Source organism: Anomaloglossus baeobatrachus, chromosome 12, assembly GCF_048569485.1.
Source record: "Anomaloglossus baeobatrachus isolate aAnoBae1 chromosome 12, aAnoBae1.hap1, whole genome shotgun sequence".
Classification (NCBI taxonomy): domain Eukaryota; kingdom Metazoa; phylum Chordata; class Amphibia; order Anura; family Aromobatidae; genus Anomaloglossus; species Anomaloglossus baeobatrachus.
This window is the reverse complement of record NC_134364.1, coordinates 36,068,252-36,091,076: the sequence shown is the minus strand read 5'-3', so window position 1 is coordinate 36,091,076 and position 22,825 is coordinate 36,068,252. Positions and strand designations below refer to the sequence as shown.

General features: G+C 49.4%; 1 protein-coding gene across 1 annotated transcript in view; it reads right to left on the bottom strand.

Moving 5' to 3' along the window:
• The window catches only part of FNTB (farnesyltransferase, CAAX box, subunit beta), an 80,416-nt gene extending 57,912 nt beyond the window's left edge, over positions 1 to 22,504 (bottom strand). Inside the window, exons 1-2 of the mRNA XM_075329929.1 lie at positions 22,359 to 22,504; positions 6,327 to 6,391 (exon numbers count right to left, since the gene is read on the bottom strand). Of these exons, the coding sequence (XP_075186044.1) occupies positions 6,327 to 6,391; positions 22,359 to 22,454 (161 nt within the window). The 5' untranslated portion in view covers positions 22,455 to 22,504. The remainder of the gene's footprint in view (positions 1 to 6,326; positions 6,392 to 22,358) is intronic.
• Positions 22,505 to 22,825: the final 321 nt, after the last annotated feature.

Here is a 22,825-nt window from a genome sequence, read left to right as displayed (position 1 = left end):
CCATGGGTGGGAATAAACAGAAAACTGAGAAGTAGGCAAAACCTAACTTCACAAATGGGCGACAGCAGCCTGAAGGATGCGTCTGCCCAAGCTCGCATCTGCCGAAGCATGAGCCTGCACTTGGTAGTGCTTCGAAAAAATATGCAGACTGCACCAAGTGGCAGCCTGATAGACCTGCTGAGCCATAGCCTGGTGCCTGAAAGCCCAAGAGGCACCGACAGCTCTGGTCGAGTGTGCCTTGATCCCCGGCGGGGGAGGCACTTGAGTACACTGGTAGGCATCGGAACAGGCCGACCCAATCCAACGAGGTAGGGTCGGCTTAGAAGCCGAGAGGCCCTTACGCCGACCAGTGGTCAGCACAGAAGAGAGGTGCACCGCCTAAGAGCAGCGGTGCGAAACACATAGATCCGGAGCGCCCGAACCAGATCCAGAGAATGCAACGCCTTTTCAAAGCGATGAACAGGAGCCTGCCGAAAGGAAGGCAGGGAAATGTCCCGGTTAAGGTGGAAGGAGAAACCACCTTACAGAGAAAGTCCGGAGTCGGACGGAGAACCACCTTGTCTTGATAAAAACCAAAAGAAAAAGGCGACTCCGAAGAGAGTGCAGCCAAATCAGAGACTCTCCCGAGAGAAGTTATGGCCACTAGAAAAACCACTTTCTGTGAAAGACAAGACAAAGAAACTGCCCTAAGAGGCTCAAAGGGGGGTTTCTAGAAGCCGTGAGGACCGGATTAAGGTCCCAGGGTTCCAAGGGCCGCCGGTAAGGCGGAAAGATGTGAGATGCGCCCTACATGAAAGAGCACACCTGAGCCAGCCGGGCGATACGCCGCTGGAACAACACTGACAGAGCAGAGACCTGTTCCTTGAGGGAATTGAGGGATAGTCCTAGCTGCAGACCGGCCTGTAGAAGGGACAGGAGGGTCGGCAAGGAAAAAAGGCCAAGAAGCATGGCCGGAAGAGCGACACCAGGACAGGAAAATTTTCCAGGTCCTGTGAAAGATTTTGGCCAAGGAATACTTCCGAGCCCGAGTCACAGTGGAGATGACTTCAGGAGGAATACCAGAAGTCGTCAAGATCCAGGACTCAAAAGCCACGCTGTCAATCTGAGAGCCGCAGAATTCTGGCGGAAAGACGAACCTTGAGAAAGAAGGTCTGGACGGTCCGGGAGATGTCACGGCACCTCTACGGACAGATGGAGCAGGCCAGGGTACCAAGCTCGCCTGGGTCAGTCTGGAGCACTGAGAATGACCCGACGGCCCTCCATTCTGATCTTGCGCAGGACTCTGGGTAAGAGCTAGAGGGGGAAACACGTAAGACAGACGAAACTGGGACCAATCTTGAACCAGCGCGTCTGCTGCAAAAGCCTGAGGATCGTGGGAGCGAAGATCCACGTCCGGAGAGCCCCACTTGCGGCAGATTGACCGAAACACTGCCGGATGCAGAGCCCACTCGCCTCTGTCCACGGTTTGACGGCTGAGATAATCTGCCTCCCAGTTTTCCACGTCTGGGATGTGGACTGCGGATATGGAGGACTTGGAGTCCTCCGTCCATGGAAGGATTCGTTGAACCTCCAATCTTGCCAGGCGGCTGAGTGTCCCGCCCTGGTGGTTGATGTAGGCAACCGCTGTCGCGTTGTCTGACTGGACTCGAATGTGCTTGGCCGCCAACAGGAGGTGAAAGGCTAAGAGAGCTAGAAGCACAGCTCTGATTTCCAGCACATTGATCGAGAGGGCTGATTCGGCCGAAGTCCAAGAGCCCTGCGCTCCGTGGTGGGGATATCCTGCTCCTCAGCCGGATAGACTGGCATCCGTGGTGAGGATCACCCAGGACGGAGCCAGGAAGAAGCGTCCCTGAAGAGAGAGGGGCCGAAGCCACCACAGAAAGGAGCCCCTGGTCTGTGGCGACAGAGCCACCAACCCGTGGAAGGAGGAAGTCCGCTTGTTCCAACAGCGGAAAATGTCCAGCTGCAGAGGACGCAGATGGAACTGGGCAAGGGAACCGCTTGTATTGACGCCACCATCTTACCCAACACCTGCATTAGGTGCCTGATGGAACGACGGCGGGGCCTCAGCAAAGAGCGCACCGCCAGAGGAGGGACTGTTGTTTGACTAAGGGCAGCTTCACAAGTGCCGGCAGAGTCTTGAATTGCATCCCTGGGTACGTGAGCGGAGTCAGAGTGGACTTGGACAGAAAGACAAGCCACCCGAATTGGCTAGAGTGGCGAGAGTGAGCGAGGTACTCCGCTGACAGTCTGCACTGGATGAAGCCTTGACTAGAAGGCCGTCCAGGAAAAAAGGATCACTGCCAACCCCTGGAGGTACAGAACCGCAACCACTGCTGCCATGGCCTTGGGAATACTCGAGGGGTCGTGGCTAACCCCAAGGGAAGAGCCACGAATTGGAAATGTTCCTCCCCGATTGCAAAACGTAGCCAACGCTGGTGTGAAACTGCAATTGGCATATGTAGATAGGCATCTCTGATGTCGATGGATGCTAGGAAATCTCCTTGGGTCATTGAGGCAATGACTGATCGCAGAGACTCCATGCGAAATGCCGCACCTGAACTGCTGGCCAGGTCGGAAGGCACCGTCCTTTTCGGGGACTAGGAAGAGATTTGAGTAGAACGGGAACCGGTACAATTACTCCGTTGGCCTGCAAGGATGCCACGGCCTGTGAGAAGGCGGCGGCCTTGGAGCAGGGGGGAGTTGACAGAAAAAATCTGTTTGGCGGGCTGGATAGAATACTATCCTGTAGCCGTGGAGATGGTATCCCGCACCCACTGATCGGAGACGTGTTGAACCCACACGTCACCAAAGTGGGAGGGCCTGCCACCGACCAAGGACGTTGCTGGCGCGGCCAGATAGTCAAGAGGAGGCTGCTTTAGTGGCAGCAGCTCCTGCGGTCTTTCGAGGACGCGGCTTCGTGCGCCAGTTGGTCCACGGTCCTTGGCTGAGTTAGTGGACGAGGCCGAGGGCTTAGAAGACGACCAGTTGGAGGAACGAAAGGAACGAAACCTCGACTGGTTCCTGCCCTGGACAGGTTTCCTGGTTTGTGGCATGGAAGTACTCTTCCTGCCAGACGCTCTCTTAATAATTTCATCCAGTTATTCACCGAATAGTCTGGTCCCAGCAAAAGGGCGCCCAGAAGGGAACTTCTTTCGCCGACCAGTGTGAAGAAGCTTCTGCCTCACTCTCGAAGCCACAGGAGCCTGCGGATAGCGAGGGAATTAGCCGAAGCCACCGCAGTGCGGTGAGAGCTCCAGTATGGCAGACAGGGCATAGGATGAAAAGGCTGAAGCCTGAAGGTTAAGGCAACCATTTCGGGCATAGAGTCCCTGGAGAGGGAATGCATCTCCTCTAGAGAAGCAGAGATGGCTTTGAGAGCAGACACTGCTGCAAAAGATGGGGAGAACGAGGCCCCTGCCGCCTCATATACAGATTTGACCAGAAGGTCAACCTGGTGGACGGTGGAATCCTTAGAGAGGTGCCATCAGCGACTGATACAACTGTCCGGGCTGAAAGTCTAGACACCGGAGGGTCCACCTATGGTGATTGAGCCCACTCCTTGACCACCTCTGGTGGAAGGGGAACAGTCAACAGAACCACGCTTTGGGAAGCGTCTGTCAGGACAGGCTCTGGGTTTGGTCACAGTGGCCTGAAAAACTGGAGTGGTTAAAGAACACACTCCCCGTCTTCTTAGGCAAGGTATACTGATGCTTTTCTGCCAGAGGGGGTTGCTCCCCTGATACAGGCGGAATGAGGTCCAGTACAAATATAATGGACGCAATCAAATGATTAGCATCTGCGTCACCTTCGGACAAAAGGGTACATGGAGTAGCGTCCGAGCCCCTAGTAAAGGCATCCTCCTCGTCCTGCGAGTCAGCTCGTGAATCAGAGCCGCGGGACGAGGAAGGAAAGGGGACCCTGCGTCTCCATTTTAGGAGGACGGGGTCTGAGACCAGATGAAGAATCCTCTGTGAGCTTTGCTCAGCGAGCCGTTGCAGCAGAAGCGCCCTGAGAAGGGAGCTGATGCATGCTCAGCAGTGTCCGGGACAGCTGTCCCCTGGAAGGAGGGATTCAACCCAAGCCGGGGGTTCAGCCACCGGAGCCGGAGCAGCCGGAGGGACCACTGGGGATGAGCCTCCAGGCTGAGGCACCACTATGTTAGAGCAGGCATCACAATGTGGTTATGTGCTCGGTACAGGCAGTACGAGCCTACATGCAGTGCATATTAAGAACAGCCTTGCAGCCTTGCTCTGATGTGAGACATGCTGCAGAAGTGGGGGCTCTGGCCAGAATGACCCCCAGCAGAGTATATAAACAGAGTATATAAGCAGCTCCACAACCGGAGGTTGTGGCTCGCCAGACCGTTTACATAGAGACATCTCTGTGCCCTCCAGATCCCCCAGCCCAGGCTCCCAGTGTCACAATGTGGTTATGCAGACATGCATGAGAACGCTGGTAAAATGGCGCCGAGAGCGAGGAGAGGGGGCGGGGCCTACTCTGAGAGCGGGATCCGGAGGGCAAAGGAGGTATACAGGGGAGGGAATCTTTCCTCAGTGAGGAGTGTCCCTTCCCTGTGCTGAACAGCCGCTGGGCGGAGCCGCACTGTCCCTCTGCATGACTGACATGCAGGGGCAGTGAAATCGAAACTAGGCCTCAGGCAAAGCCGGGGCCTAGATTTAAACATGCGGCCAGCGCGCAGGCACCATCGGCGCGGTTCTCCAGTGAAAACTGGAGAACCGGCCGGAAATGTTAACACAGTCACATAACACACTCTCCCCAACATATAAAGTACAAGGGACCCCTGGAAAGACCACTTTCTGTGGTAATAACGTCTCAGTACTTAGCTTGTGAGACGCAGGGCCATGTCCCTGAGGGATGAGCGCTCCGTCCAGCAGGATCCATACGGGCTGCGGATGGAGACCGGTCTCCTGCGCGGCAGGGAGAACCGTGTTGGCTCCCACTTCAAGCCAGAGCCCGATGGGATGGTGAAGGAGCGCGGCATGAAAGGGCTCCAGCCCTGAAATCAACCTTAACAACACCGCCGACACAGTGGGGTGAGAAGGGACATGTCGGGAGTCCAAGCTTGGACCCGCTTTTCTTCAAACGCTTCCAAAAATGAAAATCAGATGAGAATGCATGTGTGGATGTGTGCCTCCTGAACACAAAGCATTGAACTGGCTGTATTTGGTGATACAGGGAGTGTATATGCTAGGAGGGAGGAGCTACACTTTTTAGTGTAGTACTTTGTGTGTCCTCCGGAGGCAGAAGCTATACACCCATGGTCTGGGTCTCCCATAAGGAACGATGAAGAAAAAACAAAACTGAAAATGCAAAATGCCCGGGGGCTGAAGGGGTTAATAATTCCTGATTGGCAGCGCTGAATGCATCACATTATGGAGTGTGCGCACCGACACTGGCGGAATCCATCAGAGCACGCACAGTGTCAGTGCATATGCGCTCTGGTCCCTGGCTCCTCTCTGGAACCGCTCAGTCCCGACACTTCCAGGTGAAGCGCGCAGCGGCCACAGACAGGAGTGGAAGATTAAACAGTGTCCGTGTTGACAATGTGCGTGCCCCTAGGCTCCATCAGTGCCAGTGTGCATATGCAGGACTATGCATTGAGTTCAGGCAGTGCTCGCTGTCAATCAACATCAGGGAAAGTGCTAGCAATGCAAATTAGATATAGAATAAAATCTGATTTCTCTCCTCTAAAATATATACAGCTGGTATGATTTTTATAGTAGCCAAGTCCACTATATAAATATCTAAGAAGCTTCATTAACACTAAGGACCAGGGGGCAGTCACTGCGAGTGGAAGAAAAGAGATTCTGGCAGCTAAATAGGAATGGGTTCTTTACAGTTAGAGCAGTCAGACTGTGGAATACCCTACCACAAGAGGTAGTAATGGCAGATACTATAACAGCTTTTAAAAAAGGGCTGGATGATTTCCTCACTACACACAATACACTATACACATGCTGGTTATAAATGACTTAGTGACCAAATGTAGAACTGGTGGAGGAAGGGGGAACTAGATGGACCGAGGGCTTTTTTCAACCTAAGTAACTATGTAATGCTATCCTTAATGGAGCGAAGTGGCGCATGCTCGGCATCTGTTCCATTCATTCACTATGAGACTGCCGAGTGCATTGATTTCCTGCAGTCCCAAAGACAATGAATGGACTGCAGATAGGTAATAACTTGTATTTTGGGAATACCTGTGTGAGAAGCAGATCGTCTGCCCCAATGTGGACCACAAGTAAAAGAAACCCAACGAGAATGGTCTTGTAGCAGCATATACAGTAAGAGCTTGCGTTACTTACTGAATGGTTCCTTGATGGCGTTTAACAGCAGCAAAAATGGTTCCCACTGAGCTCTCAACTTTTTTCTGAAAAAGAAAGAAAAATTAAAGAAGAACTTGAATGGGTATTCTCAGCGACATCATTTATATCCGATCTACGCTATAATTGCCCATGGGTGCAAGTCTCCCCTGCTGAGAGAATTGAGGGGGCGGGGGCAGCTCCCCTCCTGAGCTAGAAGCATACAGCAAAGGGTGTTTTACAAATTATTTAAGGATGGCAAAAAAAAAAAAAATCTATTTACCCATTTAATCCCTGCTGTTTTACCTGGCTGCAGTGGTGACGTCTTTTATATCCCGTGTGACCGCTGCAGCCAATCACTAGCCTTGGTAGTGATCAGCAGGAGATTGAGCGCTGAGGCCGCTGGTTGGCTTTGGAGTTCTCAATTTCGGGGACGTTACCACAGTTGTCAGGTAAATAGAAAGGCAATCCTAAAATAAGCAAAGAATAACCCATGGGTAACAAGGCTCTGCAAACTGCAAAAGCCGCTGTTCAGGTGTCCTCTAATAAGAATGGGGTCATGGAAGGAAACCACAGTGTTAAACGAAAAAACCCAATAAAACAAAAAACGTAAAAACAAAAAAAAACAAACACCCCCTTCCAGGCCTTCTCACATTTCCTCGAGACCATTAGGAGGTTTCCCAATCCTTTTTGGACAATGTTTTCAGACAATAATACCCTGCTCGGCAGTATAATCACTGTGGGCAATAGGGCAAGGAGCGAGATTTTATTTTAAGCTGAACCCGTATCCAGATTTCACAATGTAAACTGGGCACAATACTAGATCGATCTATTAGACTTGATGAGGCTGGTGTACTGACTCTAAAGGGTGCTTTACACGCTGCGACATCGCTAGCGATCTCGCAGCGTGTAAAGCACCCTTAAAAATCCAGAACACACTGGCTATATACTCCTTAGAAAATCTGATGTAAACACCTTAAGTCGCAATATTTTTGCACAAGTTGCACAAAAATATAGTGCCTTTTGGTGGTTACACATCAGTCCCAGCCAGCTAAGGCTGCTTTCACACCTCCGGTTTCTGCAATGCGGCACACTCCGGCATTTTGCAGGAAAATCGCAACCGTTTTTTTTTTTGCTGCCGGTTGCGTTTTTTCTGCATAGACTTTAATTAGTGCCGCATTGTGCCGCAAGGCCTTGCGTTCCGTCCGGTTTTTGCCGCATGCGGCAGATTTAGCCGATGCGGCGGCCGGATGGAACGTTGCCTGTCACGTTTTTTCGTGCGGCAAAAAAAAACGCATCGCGCCGCATTCGGCCGATGCGGCGCATTTTTCAATGCATGCCTATGGCGGCCGGATGCGGCAATAACCGCATCCGGCCGCCGCATGCGTTTTTTGCCACTGCGCATGTTCAATAGCATGCCACAAGCGGCAAAAACCGGACTGGCCGCAAAGGAAAAACTTATGCAAAGGATGCGGTGTGTTCACCGCATCCGTTGCATAGCTTGCACAGCCGGATTGAGCCGCACGGCTCATACCAGATGTGTGAAAGCAGCCTTAGTCAATATAGGCACGGTCACGCCCGCCTGTCAAATGTAACTTACTCCAGTTAAGTATGGCAGCCCCCCCAACCCCGCTGGTGGATCAAGACCGTGTACTCCAGTGAGGACTTCAATAAAACTAGTGGTCGTAGTCTAAATGAATCGCCCCCTATGCGCCGACCTTCAGGTAAAAAGACTTTAAATCATGTGCAACCAGTTTACTGGGGGGGCGGCTACAGGGACAAAATAAGAGTTAGATCCTCCCTGCAGCCGCTTGCTTCCAGTCATCGGGGCAGTGCAGGGGTCGGTTACAGTCTCTGGTTACCATACAGTGAGTGTATGATCATCAATTCAGGTACTTTAACAGCTACAGCTCCCTGCACCGCCCTGATGACTGGAAACCAGCAGCTGCAGGGAGAATAAAACTTCATTTTCTGACTGTAGCAGCTGCTCCACCAAGCCGGCAACAAGTATATTTACCTAAGGATTACCAAAATATCTGCAGGTAAATGGCATTAACAGGATCCCTTTAGGTCAAGTGCATACATTGCAAGAGAAATTCTGCAGTGGATTTGGTCACAGATCTGCAAGTGTTTTTTTGGATTTCGCCTTTCTCAGTTACTAATTCACTGAATAGGGTGAAAATCCACAGAAGAATGAGCATGCAGCAGATTGCAGATCTTTCGTTTTCATTCAGATTTTTGCTGAGGTCTCACAATGCTCAGTACAAGCTGCAGCCGTCAGTCCGGCTGGGAGGAGACTGAATAAATAAGCTCATCTTAATATCAAAAATATACAGCTATTCAGACATGGATTTTCAAAGTACCGTATTTTTCGTTTTATAAGACGCACCGGATTATAAAGACGCACCCTAAATTTAGAGATTAAAAAAAAAAAGGCAAAAAAAAAAAAAAAAGGGGCGTCTTATACTCCGGTGTTGTCTTACCAGAGGGGGGCAGCAGTGGTGATGAAGCAGGATCACAGGAGGCAGAGGTTGTGGGGGCAGCGGCGGTGACTGCTCAGTGGTGGCAGCGGTGACCGCTCAGTGGTGTGTTCCAGTGTGTCCGCGGTCCCGATTCAAGTGATGGCACCCGCAGCGGCGCATGCACAGATGGAACTCTCTTCCAAGGGCTCCATCTGTGCATGAGCTGACTCCTGGCGCCACCATTTGAAACTGGACCGTGGACACACTGCGACACCCGCCGCACAGCCACCGCAGGCCGCTTGCCTGCACAGAGAAGCAGCTGGCCGCCGGGACAGAGAGGCAGCCGGCACACAGCCACAGGCACCCGGCCACACAAATGCACGCACTCAGCCGCACGCACCCAGACGCCCGCACAGACAGCCACACCGGTAGGCTATATTCGGATTTTAAGACGCACCCTTCATTTTCCTCCCAAATTTTTGGGAGGAAAAGTGCTTCTTATAATCTGAACAATACGGTAAATACATCAGTCTCATCAGATCTGAAACATACAGGTTGTACCAAGAAATCTGCAGAGAGATTAGCTTTAACCTTCCAGCTATACGTCTTCACTATAAACATATTTTAAATGAATAAATTCAGTTTATTTAAAAGAAATAATATACACTAAATGATGAATATGTGGAAATGCACAGATTGTACATGAACCAGGCAAACAAAGAGTGAAGAGAATGAATGCGGGGAATGTTCCCCCAAATGCTTTGCACCCACACCATGAGAACAGAAGCGTGGAGCTCAGAAACTAAAAATCCATAGACAGTACTCATTCATATGTCACAATATGGTCCGAGCATTAACAGTGATTTTCACGCATGAAAAAAAAAACAAAAAAAACAAAAAAAAAAAAAAAAACAAAAACCCCACAACCTGCAAATCCTCAATCCATTAAAATGTTGGACAATGCAGGTCAGTGTTTGCACAGTGGGCACAGGATTTCGAGAAATCCATCCGCTATGCTTGTGTGGCGCCCCTGAGGCTACCGTCACCACAGAGGTACTGCACCTCAGTCAGAGGTGTGGTGCCCCATCCTGGGTAAGAAAGAGGCCATCTGCCGGTTCACGCACCAAAAACCTGCAGACACACAATTATTAGCTCACACACTAGATCAGGGCCGGGGCAGGTCCCAGTAATGCTTAGCGACCAGTAATCTGGTTATGGCACTTAAAAGGGTGGTTCATCCATATTTTTATTTTCTAGATCGATATTATATTGACAAACCAAGTTTCTCTCAAATACCTTATGTTGGCAATAGTACCTGCGAGACGTGACCTCACTGATCCGGTAACGTCACGTCAAGTTCCTGACACCGCGGCCGGCTGCAGTGTCCGTGAGTGATGCACTTTGGGCGGTGTTTCACTGCTTGTCACAGCCCTTCTGCTCCCTCCTCCCTCACAGCAGGAGACAAACTGGGCTGTGAAACACCACCCGCAGCACAGTGAGTCAGGAAGACTGCAGCCGGCCACGGTGATGTCACGTGATCCCCGAGGTCACGGAGCCCGGGGGTCAGGCGAGGGGAACAGCGGTCTGCAATAGCGCCTCTCACAGGCACTATTGCCAACATAAGGTATTTGAGAGAAACTTTGTTTTTCAATATAATATCGATCTAAAAAATAAAAAATATGGGTGAACCACCCCTTTAAGCCCCGTGCACCGTCTCTAGAACCATTCAAGGGATGGAGCTTAGTGGGTGAGCTGTATGAGGTAAAATGGGCGGAGCCAAGTTAAAAAGTTGACAACTGACCGTGGACAGTCAGTCAAGAGGAGGGAACCATGAGACTAACTAGGGGTGAGGACCCCAGGGGTCCTGCTCAACTCTGAGGAGATGGAAGAAAGGATCCCAGTGACTTAGGGGAGGTGTATCAGATACCCATATAGTCACATTTCACAGACAGTAGCTCAAAGTGAAGGGATTGGTCGCAAACGGGATTCCGGACCCTAGGCTAGGACGATACTTCAGGACTGCCTAGTAACACTGGAGGCCAGGGTGGCTGTACGCACCTTTGGGCCACAAGCAGCACACGAATCCGCTGGAGGGGGGCCACAGAGGACCAGGGAGCCTAGGCAGGCAGAAGTCCCATTGCAGGTCCCCAGAGGGAGCCAGGCAGGCAGAAGTCCCATTGCAGGTCCCCAGAGGGAGCCAGGCAGGCAAAAGTCCCATTGCAGGTCCGTGGCTCCTGGCTCAGGGCACTGTGTGTGGAGGTGCAGGACAGGAGGAAGAAAGTCGGTGCAGAGAGACGGCCAGGAAAGCCAAACAAAGGAGAACTGGTACTGGCCTCGGACTTAGGCTATGTGCGCACGTGTGCGTATTACATGCAGTTACGCTGCATGTAGCGCAGCGTAACTGCATGCGTCCTGCGTCCCCTGCATAATCTATGGAGATTGTGCAGGGGCCGTGCGCACGTGGCGTCTTAGAGCGCAGCGATTCGGCTGCTGCCCGAAGCGCGCGTTCTAAGAAGTGACATGTCACTTCTTCCGTGCGCTTGGCAGGAGCTGCATGCAGAGCGCACGTTCTCTGCCGGCACCATGCACTTCAGAACGGAGCTTTTCAGCTGCGCTCTGAAGCACACCTTTCAGGTGCGGTGCAGAGCGCACACGTGCGCACGTAGCCTTATTCTGTATCGGTGGTTGCCCATCACTGAGGATCCCAGCATACCGTGGTGGACTAATCTGGCTGTAAACTGAGAATCGGTAGTGAGTAAAAGACTTATTGCAAAGCCCTGGTGTCGTCTCCATTCCTCCGGTGTCACAGCCTGCCCTCATAGACCTTTCATTTAATCACTGGTTATCTCGGGGCCTCACTACCTGTGGGGAGTAAGAACACCTCACCTGGCCCTCATTACCTGCTCCAGGAAACCCACACCGCAGCGATGGCGGACATAGCCGCAAAACCACAGGTGGCATCACAAACTTTAAAAAAAACCCTCTAAAAATACAACTCCCATCATCATCCCCTTTATTAAAGACACCGCCAGGGTCATGGAGCTGGACCCCCGCCTGACGTCCCCAGAACAGTCCGGCCCAGTTCTGAGTCCCTCGGCGGTCACTTGTACTGTACAACGCAGCGTTTTGGATGCAGCTGAAGCATGCTGCGTCCAAAACGCTACAAACACTGATCGTGGGCACGCACCTTTAGGCTATATGCGCATGTTGCGGGGTTTTTTTTCCCGCGTTTACGTAGCGTTTAAAACAGCAGCGTAAATGCATGCGTTCTGCTTCCCCAGCAAAGTCTCAGACGTCAGCAAATTCCATGCACATGTTGCCTTTTTAAACGCAGCGTTTTGGATGCCAAATATTTGACAAAATCGATGCGTTTAAAAAAGCAGCTGTCACTTCTTTTGTGCGTTTTGGTTGCATTTTCCACCCATTGAAATCAATAAGGGGTGTCAAAACGCAACCAAAATGTGCTTGCACTGCATTTTTGTTGCGTTCTGCATGCTTTTTTGACAAACAGATTGTAGGTCTTTCGGTCTCTCTCTGTCCATGTCGGGGTCTTTCTCTGATCAGAGGTGCAGCCAAGAGGCCCATGATCACTCTGGATGAACTGCAGAGATCTACAGCTGAGGTGGGAGAGTCTGTCCATAGGACAACAATCAGTCGTACACTGCACAAATCCGGCCTTTATGGAAGAGTGGCAAGAAGAAAGCCATTTCTAATAGATATCCATAAAAAGTGTTGTTTAAAGTTTGCCACAAGCCACCTGGGAGACACCAAACATGTGGAAGAAGGTGCTCTGGTCAGATGAAACCAAAAATCGAACTATTTGGGAAAAATGCCAAACGATATGTTTGGCATAAAAGCAACAAAACTCATCACCCTGAACACACCATCCCCACTGTCAAACATGGTGGTGGCAGCATCATGGTTTGGGCCTGCTTTTCTTCAGCAGAGACAGGGAAGATGGTTAAAATTGATGGGAAGATGGATGGAGCCAAATACAGGAGCACGAGACTGGGACGGAGATTTGTTTTCCAACAAAACAATGATCCAAAAAAATAAAAGCAAAATCTGCAATGGAATGGTTCACAAATAAACGTATCCAGGTGTTATAATGGCCAAGTCACAGTCCAGACCTGAATCCAATCGAGAATCTGTGGAAAGAGCTGAAAACTGCTGTTCACAAACGTTCTCCATTAGGGATGAGCGAGTATACTCGTTACTACTTGGTACTCGCCGAGTAGTACGGTATTCGGGCTACTCGTTACTCCGCGAGCATCCATGTGATTACTCGTTAGGAGTAGCGAGTAGGGATGGGCGATCCTGAACTACAAAGATTGATAAATCACATTATTAAAAAACATTTTGATCATACTTACAGGTCCCACGACGCGTCCTGCAGACTTCTGCCTCCCGCCATTTCTCCTTCCGCGTTCATCCGATCATTGCTGTGCCGCCCGGTAACCAGCACTGACTACAAAAGGACCTTCAATGACGTCATAGCCATGTGACCCAGTCACGTGTGAATGCTGTATTACTTCATTAGCTACAAACTGGTCACATAACTATGACGTCTCGAAGGTCCTGGTAACTGAACTTTGACAGTGACTGTGCTAGTGTTACATCTGCATCACCCGGTACGGCGGCACACTCTCCTGACAGGAGTGGTCGGCACTCACGTCCGGAGAGTGTCAGTCCATTCGGGGTGATGCCCAAGCGAGACTGCACGAGTCACACGTAAGTGGAACTCCGGCCTCAGTGTCAGCCTGCATATCACTCTGTATAGCTGCTGCTGTACAGAGTGATGTAGGAGAGTTGACATTGTTCATTGCTTCTCACACTGTATAGACTGTCTGTACAGAGTGATGAAGCAGAGCTGACATTGCTGTGCCTGTGGACTACGGATTTTTTATAATAAAGACGGAGTCTCAATTTTTTTTTGGTTTTATTTCTAATAAAAAAATTTCCCTGTGTTGTGTTTTTCTTTTACTGTTTACTAGAAATTCATGGTGGCCATGTCTAATTTGGCGTGACACCATGAATTTCGGGCTTAGTACCATCTAAGAATACAAAGCTGGTATTAACCCCTTTATTACCCAGTGTGCCACTGCCATCAAGCCACTGGAATAGCCGGGTAAAGCGCCTGGAAATGACGCTAAGAAACAATGCGCCATTTCCAGGGGAGGCTGCGAGCTGCCGAAAATCCCAACACCCAGCTGCCTGGCTTTACCTGACTGGCGATCAAATTACAGCGGGAGCCCACGCATTTTTTTTTTTTTTTTTTTTTTAACATAAAAAAAAAAAATAAAATAATGGGCTTCCCTATATTTTGATTGCCAGCCAAGGTAACGCAAGGCAGATGGGGGTGGGGGTAACAGCCTGTAGCCGTCTGCTTTATCTGTGCTGAGATTCAAAAATACCGCAGAGCGCTACGTCATTTTTTAAAAATTATTTATTTTTATACAACTATATAGTGTGTGTGTATATATATATATATATATATATATATATATATATATATATATATATATATATATATATATATATATATATATATATATATATATATATATATATATATATATATATACAGCTCTAGACAAAATTAAGAAACCACCGCAAAATTGTCAGTTTTTCTGATTTTTACTAGCTGTAGCACCCGGGCGCTGCCCGGGATAGTAAGGCTGGGGCCACACTGGCACTACTGCGATCCACTTGCATGACACTCGGCTCGTGCTGGCAGTACAGCAGAGCCGAGTGTCATGCGTGTGTCCTTGCAACTGAGGTCCGTTCGTGCGAGCAGACCTCAGCTGCGTGGGGCGGGCCGGCTCTCAGGAGGGGAGGGAGGGATTTATCTCCCTCTCTCCTGCGTAGCCGGCTATTGCCATTCTCGCACTGCACTAGCGGTACACCGATGTACCGCGAGTGCAGTGCGATTTTTCTCTCGCCCCATTCACTTGAATGGGTGCGAGAGAAAGAGTCTCGGATTACAATCGCAGCATGCTGCGATTGTTTTCTCAGTCCGATTAGGGCTGAGAAAATAATCGCTCATGTGCGCTGACACACAGGCTAGAATTGGTCCGAGGGGGAATGCGATGTTTGATCGCACTCCACTCGCACTGTTTTTCTCGCCGTGTGGCTTAGCACTAACAGTGTGTCTCTGTCTCTCTCTCTCTCCCAGTGTCTGTCTCTGTCTCTTTCCCCGTGTGTCCGTCTGTCTGTGTTTGTCTGGCTTTTTTTTTTTTTCTGTCTCTCTTTGTCGCTTTCCCTGTGTGCCTCTTTCTCTGTCTGTGCCCGTCTGTCTGTCTGTCTCTCTCTATCCATCTCTCCACAGACATCTTATTACCTCACACATAAGCTTCTTATACTATGAATGTCCTTTGTTCCTATAGCAACCAATCATAGCTCCTACTAATAGCCCCAGACAATAACTCGCATTTCCCATTGACTTACATTGCACTCGTTACTCATAACGAGTGCCCGACTATTAGGACCTACTCGTTACAAGTCCGAGTATTTCACTACTCGCTCATCCCTATTCTCCATCCAACCTCACTCGGCTCGAGCTGTTTGCAAAGGAAGAATGGGCAAGAATTTCACTCTCTCGATGGGCAAAACTGATAGACATATATTGTATATTTTTAGTGCATTTCTGCCACAGAATAAGCTGAAATGTATATAGTCCACACATGACTATCAATAAAAGATTTGTCAAAGGCAAAGACCTGGAAGTATTGAAAACAAAACATTTTTAATTAAAACATGACATACATAAAAATGCACGTAAAAAACAGGATCGAGACAAAATTGCAAATAACCCAATTTGTGCAGAAATGCTGCAGAAAACATCAGAAAATGTCCAAATCCTCACTGTGGATCAGTATAAGATCAGTGCGGTCCGGCAACCGCACACCCAACGATCGTGCGCTGTTATCTTACCATACGGCGTATGGGGCTGTGCAGTGATCCCCTACAGAAGAAATGAGCAAATTGTGGGGGTCCTGAGTGTCGGCCCCCACCAATCTGACAATTGGTCATTAATATCATGTGACCAGACAACCCCTTTGGGGGTAGGGATACACCTACGATTTTGTGTCGCTACTCACATATTGAAATATATTACACTTTATTCCAAAATGATTGTGTTGAAGCTGAAGGTCACCAGGAACGTAAACTTGGTGAATTATTGGTCTTGAGTCACATGATAAACGTCACTATCATAGACTAATGTCACCCGAACGCAACATGGACAGTCAAACTGCCCAAACGTCAAGATATAAAAAGTCACAGGCAAATTGCACAAATGTTTGAGCTGCAAGTCTTGTCCAATTAAAGAGGCCATGTTGCTGAAGCCTACATTATATTGCGCTCATAATCTGTCTCTCCCTGTATCACCCCCACGTCATCTCTGCTCCTCCCAAGATCTCCTCCACACTTATCCTTTCCTCATCTAACCGCCCCCATGACTCTTCTCGCATATCCCACATGTTGAAGGCATTCTGCGCCCCAACACATCTGACTATCACCAATATTCGGAACCTGAAAACACGTCCACTTCTGAAGCTTACAACTAAAATGACCACGACCATATAGTGAGGGTACTTTATAGAGAAAAAACAAAATTAACAATAATACCCATAAAATCAATTTTTATTAATCATAATATTAAAAAGTCATAGAATGAAATTCAAACAGACGTAGACACACAGTGTGTGTAGTGTGAAAATACACACTTAGTGGAGAGGTATAAGGAGGATCATAGAGGGGCCTGAGGTGAATACGATAACAGGATATTTCAAGTTGGGTACAAGGAGTGGTGTCTATCCCTCCTCTCGGTCCTACCTGACAATGGGGCTTTAAGCACCCTAATTGTGTGGTGCCCCCATTCCACGCCGGCTCTCCCTCAAATCGTTCCACCACCAGTTCCCAAAAGGTGCAATAGATACAGCACATTAATGCCAGACACACGTCCACTTAGAGATTGGGTTGGGAAATACCAGTATATATTTATATCCACTGTTATAGTATTCATATACAAGACCAAACAAGTCTAGGAACAAATCTCCGATAAATATAGAGGGTTCCAGCATACAAGAATACAAACTAAGTATATAGACATACAGTGGAACCTTGGTTAACGAGAACAATCCGTTCTGGGAGTTGCTTGTTAACCAAGTTACTCGTTCAGCAAAGCAAGATTTCCCATAGGAAATCATTGCAATGCAGACAATTCCTTCCACAACTTGTTATATGTCCCATCCTGGTTCCCTATTGTGCCATTCCACACATGTACAAACACACACATCGGGTTCTGCACCCCACACCACATCAGGCTCTGCAACCCTCCCCCCACACACAAACACACACACAAACACACGCACGCACATATTATGCTCACCTTACCTTCCATTGCCGGCCTCCTGGGACTTGCTGTTCTCCGGTACGGGATGTGTATCGGGTTACCATAACGACGAGGGAGGAACTTCCGCACCCAGAGCGCTGACGTCAAAGGCAGAGCCGCTTGCCTCTGATTGGTCAGCGCGCTGCCTTTGAGTAGCGTCTGATAGCGGAAGTTCCTGCTTCGTCCCTATGATTGCCAATGCACAGCCTGGAGTGGAGTGGAGCGGCGAACTACAGGACCCAGGAGGCCGGCGATGAAACGGAAGGTACACGTTATATGCTCACCTTACCTTCCGTTCCACCGCCGACCTCATGGTACTTGTAGTTCGCCGCGAGGACGTCGATGTACCCGGGAACTACAAGAACCATGAGACCGGTGGTGGAACGGAAGGTAAGGTGAGCATAATAGTGTGAGTGTGTGTGTGTGTGTGTGTGTGTGTGTGTGTGTGTGTGTGTGTGTGTGTGTGTGTGTGTGTGTGTGTGTGTGTGTGTGTGGACTGCAAGAGCGGGTCAGAGCGCGATGGATGTATGGAACCAGAAGTGTGTGCGGTGAGTGTTTTGCTCGTACAGTAAAGCTTTCTCATAAACAGAATTACAAATATACAGGAAGCTTTGCTTGTTCAGCAAAATTCTCGTTAACTGGGTTACTCATTAGGCGAGGTTCCACTGTATATCAGAAACCAAAAGTCAATCTGACATGATTAGATTATACATTAAAGCACATATAGATAATCCAGTATAAGCAAACAAATGATCAGAATGAAATTGCCACTAGTATGTAAAGGGCACCCTACTATTCGTTGGTAGTCCTCCAGGGCTACAGTGGTTTCAATGGTTGGGTATCCCAAGTCTCCCAATCTTCATATGCAGATAACACATGCCTGGTACAGTAATCCTTACCCTACGCCGTTTCCCCCCACTTATCACTTGGGGTTCATGAGGGGATCAGATCATGGCAGCTGGGAGCTGAATCGCTTCCTAGTTGTCCAGATTGCCACCCAAGGGATCCCGTATGTCCGTTTACTGTGTCCCAACAGGTTCATTAACCTGGGTGCAGCAGGTAGATACCATGTCGCTCGGACCTTCCAAAACACCCCAACCTACAGTCTCCCTCTCCCCATTAGGGCTCATTCACATGACCGTTCCGTTTTTGCGGTCCGCAAAAAACGGTCCTTTTGTTCACGGATGCATCCGTGTGCCGCGAGAGCGGGAGAGCGAGCGAGCGAGAGAGCGAGCGAGGGAGAGCGAGCGAGAGAGCGAGAGCGGGAGAGCGGGAGAGAGAGCGAGAGAGCGAGAGAGCGAGAGAGCGAGAGAGCGAGAGAGCGAGAGAGCGAGAGAGCGAGCGGGAGAGCGAGCGGGAGAGCGAGCGGGAGAGCGAGCGGGAGAGCGAGCGGGAGAGCGAGCGGGAGAGCGAGCGGGAGAGCGAGCGGGAGAGCGAGCGGGAGAGCGAGCGGGAGAGCGAGCGGGAGAGCGAGCGGGAGAGCGAGCGGGAGAGCGAGCGGGAGAGCGAGAGCAATATATAATGTTCCATTCCCCAGCATTTTGTAATCTTGCATCCTTTAGTGCCTTTCATGTGGCACTAAAGGGTGCTTAGCCTTGTATTGCAGTGCATATGCTGACACACTGCAGTGCGGACAGTTGCGGGAATGAGACAGACTGCACGGGCAACCTGATGGAGTTCACATGGAAGTGCTTCCGTGCAGCTTCCAGGGATGTTACAGGCTCATTGACTTGTATTGAGGCACTGTCTGTTATTACGGAACAGAATAGGACATGTTCCATAATAACGGAGCGGACATACGGCATCCTTTGTGTTTTTTTGTAGCATCGGATGCACACGGAAGTGCTTCTATGTGCCATCCGATCCAACACAAAAGACAATTGAAAAGATGGTCCTGTCCGTGGGTCTGCAAAAAAACAGGAACTGACCAGGACAAACGGAACGGTCATGTGAAGGAGCCCTTATCCTTTATACTTGAAGGTCCCGCTCTTCTCTGTACCCATCAATGCTATTTCAGCCATTATGTTATATGCAATGCTCTCACATGTACAGCCCCATGGAAGCAATGCTCCTCTACTAATAAATATCCCCCTGCCGTGTTTTGGAGCCGCACATGTAATCTCCAATAACACTTCTGCGGATGACATTACTGACCACCTGCACTGTAGAAAGCAGAGGTGATATCCCCCAACAGTCACAGCTCCGGTAATGTCTTCAGTATTAGGCTATGTGCCCACGCTAGAATGTCCCTGCGGATTTTTTTGCCTGAAAATCCGCGACTTTCGCGGCAAATCTGCACCCGCGGATTTGCCGCGGATTTTTTTTTTTTTTTTCCCCATTCAAAGCCAAAAATCCGCACCAAATCTGCACCAAACAATTGACATGCTGCAGATTTTTCCGGATCAAAATCCGCGGCAAATCCGCCGCGGAAAAATCCGCAGCATGGGCACAGCATTTCCAAAATGCCATTGAAATGGCTTGGAAGTGCTGCTGCTGCAGATTTTCGGCAAATCCGCGGTAAATCCGCGGCAAAATCCGCGGTAAATCCGCGGTAAATCCTGTAGCGTGGGCACATAGCCTTATAGGATGTGATCACTAGGAGGCCGCGATCACATTAGAGTCTTTGCAGTTCGTTTTTTTTAATTCAACTAAAAGTCGCTTATCACAGTCCCAGCAACAGCTGTAAGGCCCTGTGCGCACTAGAAAATGGGATTTTCTTAAGAAAATTCCGGACCCTCTGATAGATTAACGCACCTGCGGTAAAAAAACCGCAGCAAACCGCACCCGAAAACCGCAAGTGGTTTTACCGCGGTTTTTCCACGGGTTGTTCCCTGCGGTTTTCTTACCATTATCTAGGCCGCAGGTTTTTTTGTTGCAGAAAATATGCAGCAGAGCCTGTTGGTGAAAAAAAACGCAGCGTGCGCACAGCATTTTTTTTTTTACCATAGGTTTTGCTGGGGAATGACTGCAGAAAGGTTATGAACATTTTCTGCAGCAAAACCGCGGCAAAAAGCGCAGCGTGCGCACAGGGCCTAAGGGGTACGTCTCACATAGAAAGATCGCTGCTGAGTCACGTTTTTTTGTGACGCAGCAGTGACCTCATCAGCGAGCTCGCTGTGTGTGACACTAAGCAGCGACCTGGCCCCTGTTGTGAGATCGCTGCTCGTTACACACTGTTCTGGTTCATTTTTTGCTCGTTGGTCTCCCACTGTGCAGCACACATCGGCGTGTTTGACGGCGGGAGACCAACGAGCACCAACTCTGCAAGCAGTGTACACTGGTATCCAGGGTAAATATCGGGTAACTAAGCAAAGAGCTTTGCTTGGTTACCCGATATTTACCCTGGTTACCAGCATACATCGCTTAATGCTGGCTCCCTGCACACGTAGCCAGGGTACACATCGGGTTACTAAGAAAAGCACTTTGCTTAGTTACCCGATATTTACCCTGGCTACGTGTGCAGGGAGCCAGCGCTAAGCGGTGTACGCTGGTAACCAAGGTAAATATCGGGTAACCAAGCAAAGCGCTTTGCTTAGTTACCCAATATTTACCTTGGTTACCAAGCGCAGAGCCGCAGGTCGCTGGTCAGATCTTCCTGATTCACAGCTCACCAGTGATCATGTAGCGGCACACCAGCGATCCTGACAGGTCATATCGTGGTCAGAATCGCTGGTACATCATTTAGTGAGACGGTACCCTAAGATTCCAGTAATCCAAAAAGCACACAATTGTTTCTTTTCCTGCATGAAATGGAAAACTGCTGCATGTCAATTTTTTTTAGCGTTTTTTTGCAGCATTTTATTCCCCATAGAAAGCAATGAGAAAGTACAAAACGGCTACAGAAATGCAACCGCTGAGTTTTTGCTGCAAAAAACGCATCAAAACGCACAAAAACGCACACTTTTTTATGCATTTTTCTGCGTTTTTTGGAGGCCAACAACGCTGCATCTTTGCGGTCAGAAAAATATGCAGCGTGCGGACATAGCCTGTTTTTGAGTCCTTCCAGTCAATAGATTTCACTTGAAAAAATACATTGGCCAAAAATGCTGCATTTTTGCGGTCACCACAGAGATGCAGCGTGCGCACATAGCCTTAATCTGTGTGCGCACTAGGCGGTTTTTTTCACGCTGCGTTTTTTGTCTGGACAAAAACGCACCCGCGGCAAAAAAACTAATCGAAAAATGCACACGTTTTTAACGCTTTTTTTTGCATGTTGAATTCAGTGAGTGAAAAACGCTGTGAAAAACGCAGAAATAATTGACATGCTGCGTTTTTGTAGTCACCACAAAAATGCAGCTGCAAAAAAAAAAAAAAAAAAAAACGCTGTGTGCGGACAGCACTTTTGAAAACCCATAGACATTGCTAGGGAAGCAATGTCACAGCGTTTTCTGCACAAAAACGCGGTAAAAAAACACCGCAAAAAACGCAGCAAAAACGTCTAGTGTGCACAGGGCCTAAGTGTTTTCCGTCTACAGGACGGTTAATAAGGCCCTGTGCGCACTAGACGTTTTTACCGCGTTTTTGTGCAGAAAACGCTGTGACTTTGCTTCCCCAGCAATGTCTACGGGTTTTCAGAAGTGCTGTCTGCACACAGCGGTTTTTTTTGTAGCTGCGTTTTTGTGGTGACCACAAAAACGCAGCATGTCAATTATTTCTGCGTTTTTCACTCATTGAATGCAGGGCACAAAAACGCATTGAGTTTTTACAGCGGGTGCGTTTTTTTGCGCTTGTGCGTTTTCTGTGAACAAATACGCACAAAAAACGCAGTGTGAAAAAAACCGCCTAGTGCGCACATAGCCTAACAATACGCAGAAAACAGGAACAAAAAACAGCAAAAACGCAGGAAAACATGATTTTTATAAGAATTTTTTTTTTTACTGACGAGAGCAGGTTTTGGCAGAAAGAAAACAAAGTGTGAACAAACATTTACAGGAGGTGATCAAACTACAGCAATAACAAAACTGCACACGCCAAGAACACGCGTGTAACCGTGCACATGTATCATACACAAAGTGCAGCACACACCTATATCACAGATACACAGACACACGCGCGCGCTGTCAGTGACGTGATATAAACTCGCTGACACACGCGTCCGCACAGCTGTGGAGCAGCGCAAAGTTCCCCGGCCCCCGTCCCCCCGCTGTCATGTCCGCCGGACCCGGCTCAGCCTCCTACCTGCTCCACAGAGGTCTCGGTGGCGGTGAGGTCGTCCCTCAGCCGCTCGGTGCTGTGCTTCTCCCGGGTGCACCGCAGCTCCCTGCACTCCGCCATGACTGGCACACCACACGCCTACTATCAGCAGCGCTGTCAGCTACGGCGGCTCAGCAGGGTATGAACTAGGAAAACCGCGAACAAATCCACGCCCAGGTGTCAGCGGGGGACAAGGAAAGTCAGACAGTTACACTGGGGCGCCACCTAATGGCCGGCTGCGATATCACCGGGAAAGTTACTACCGTGATGTCAGGCGCCAGTGCACAATACAAGTGCAGATAACTAATGCCCGGCTGCAGCGGACAACCAGGAACACACAACTACCGGTGCCTAGAGTACACAACTATCGGTGCCCGGAGCACACAACTAACGGTGCCTAGAGTACACAACTACTGGTGCCTAGAGTACACAACTACCGGTGCGCGGAGCAC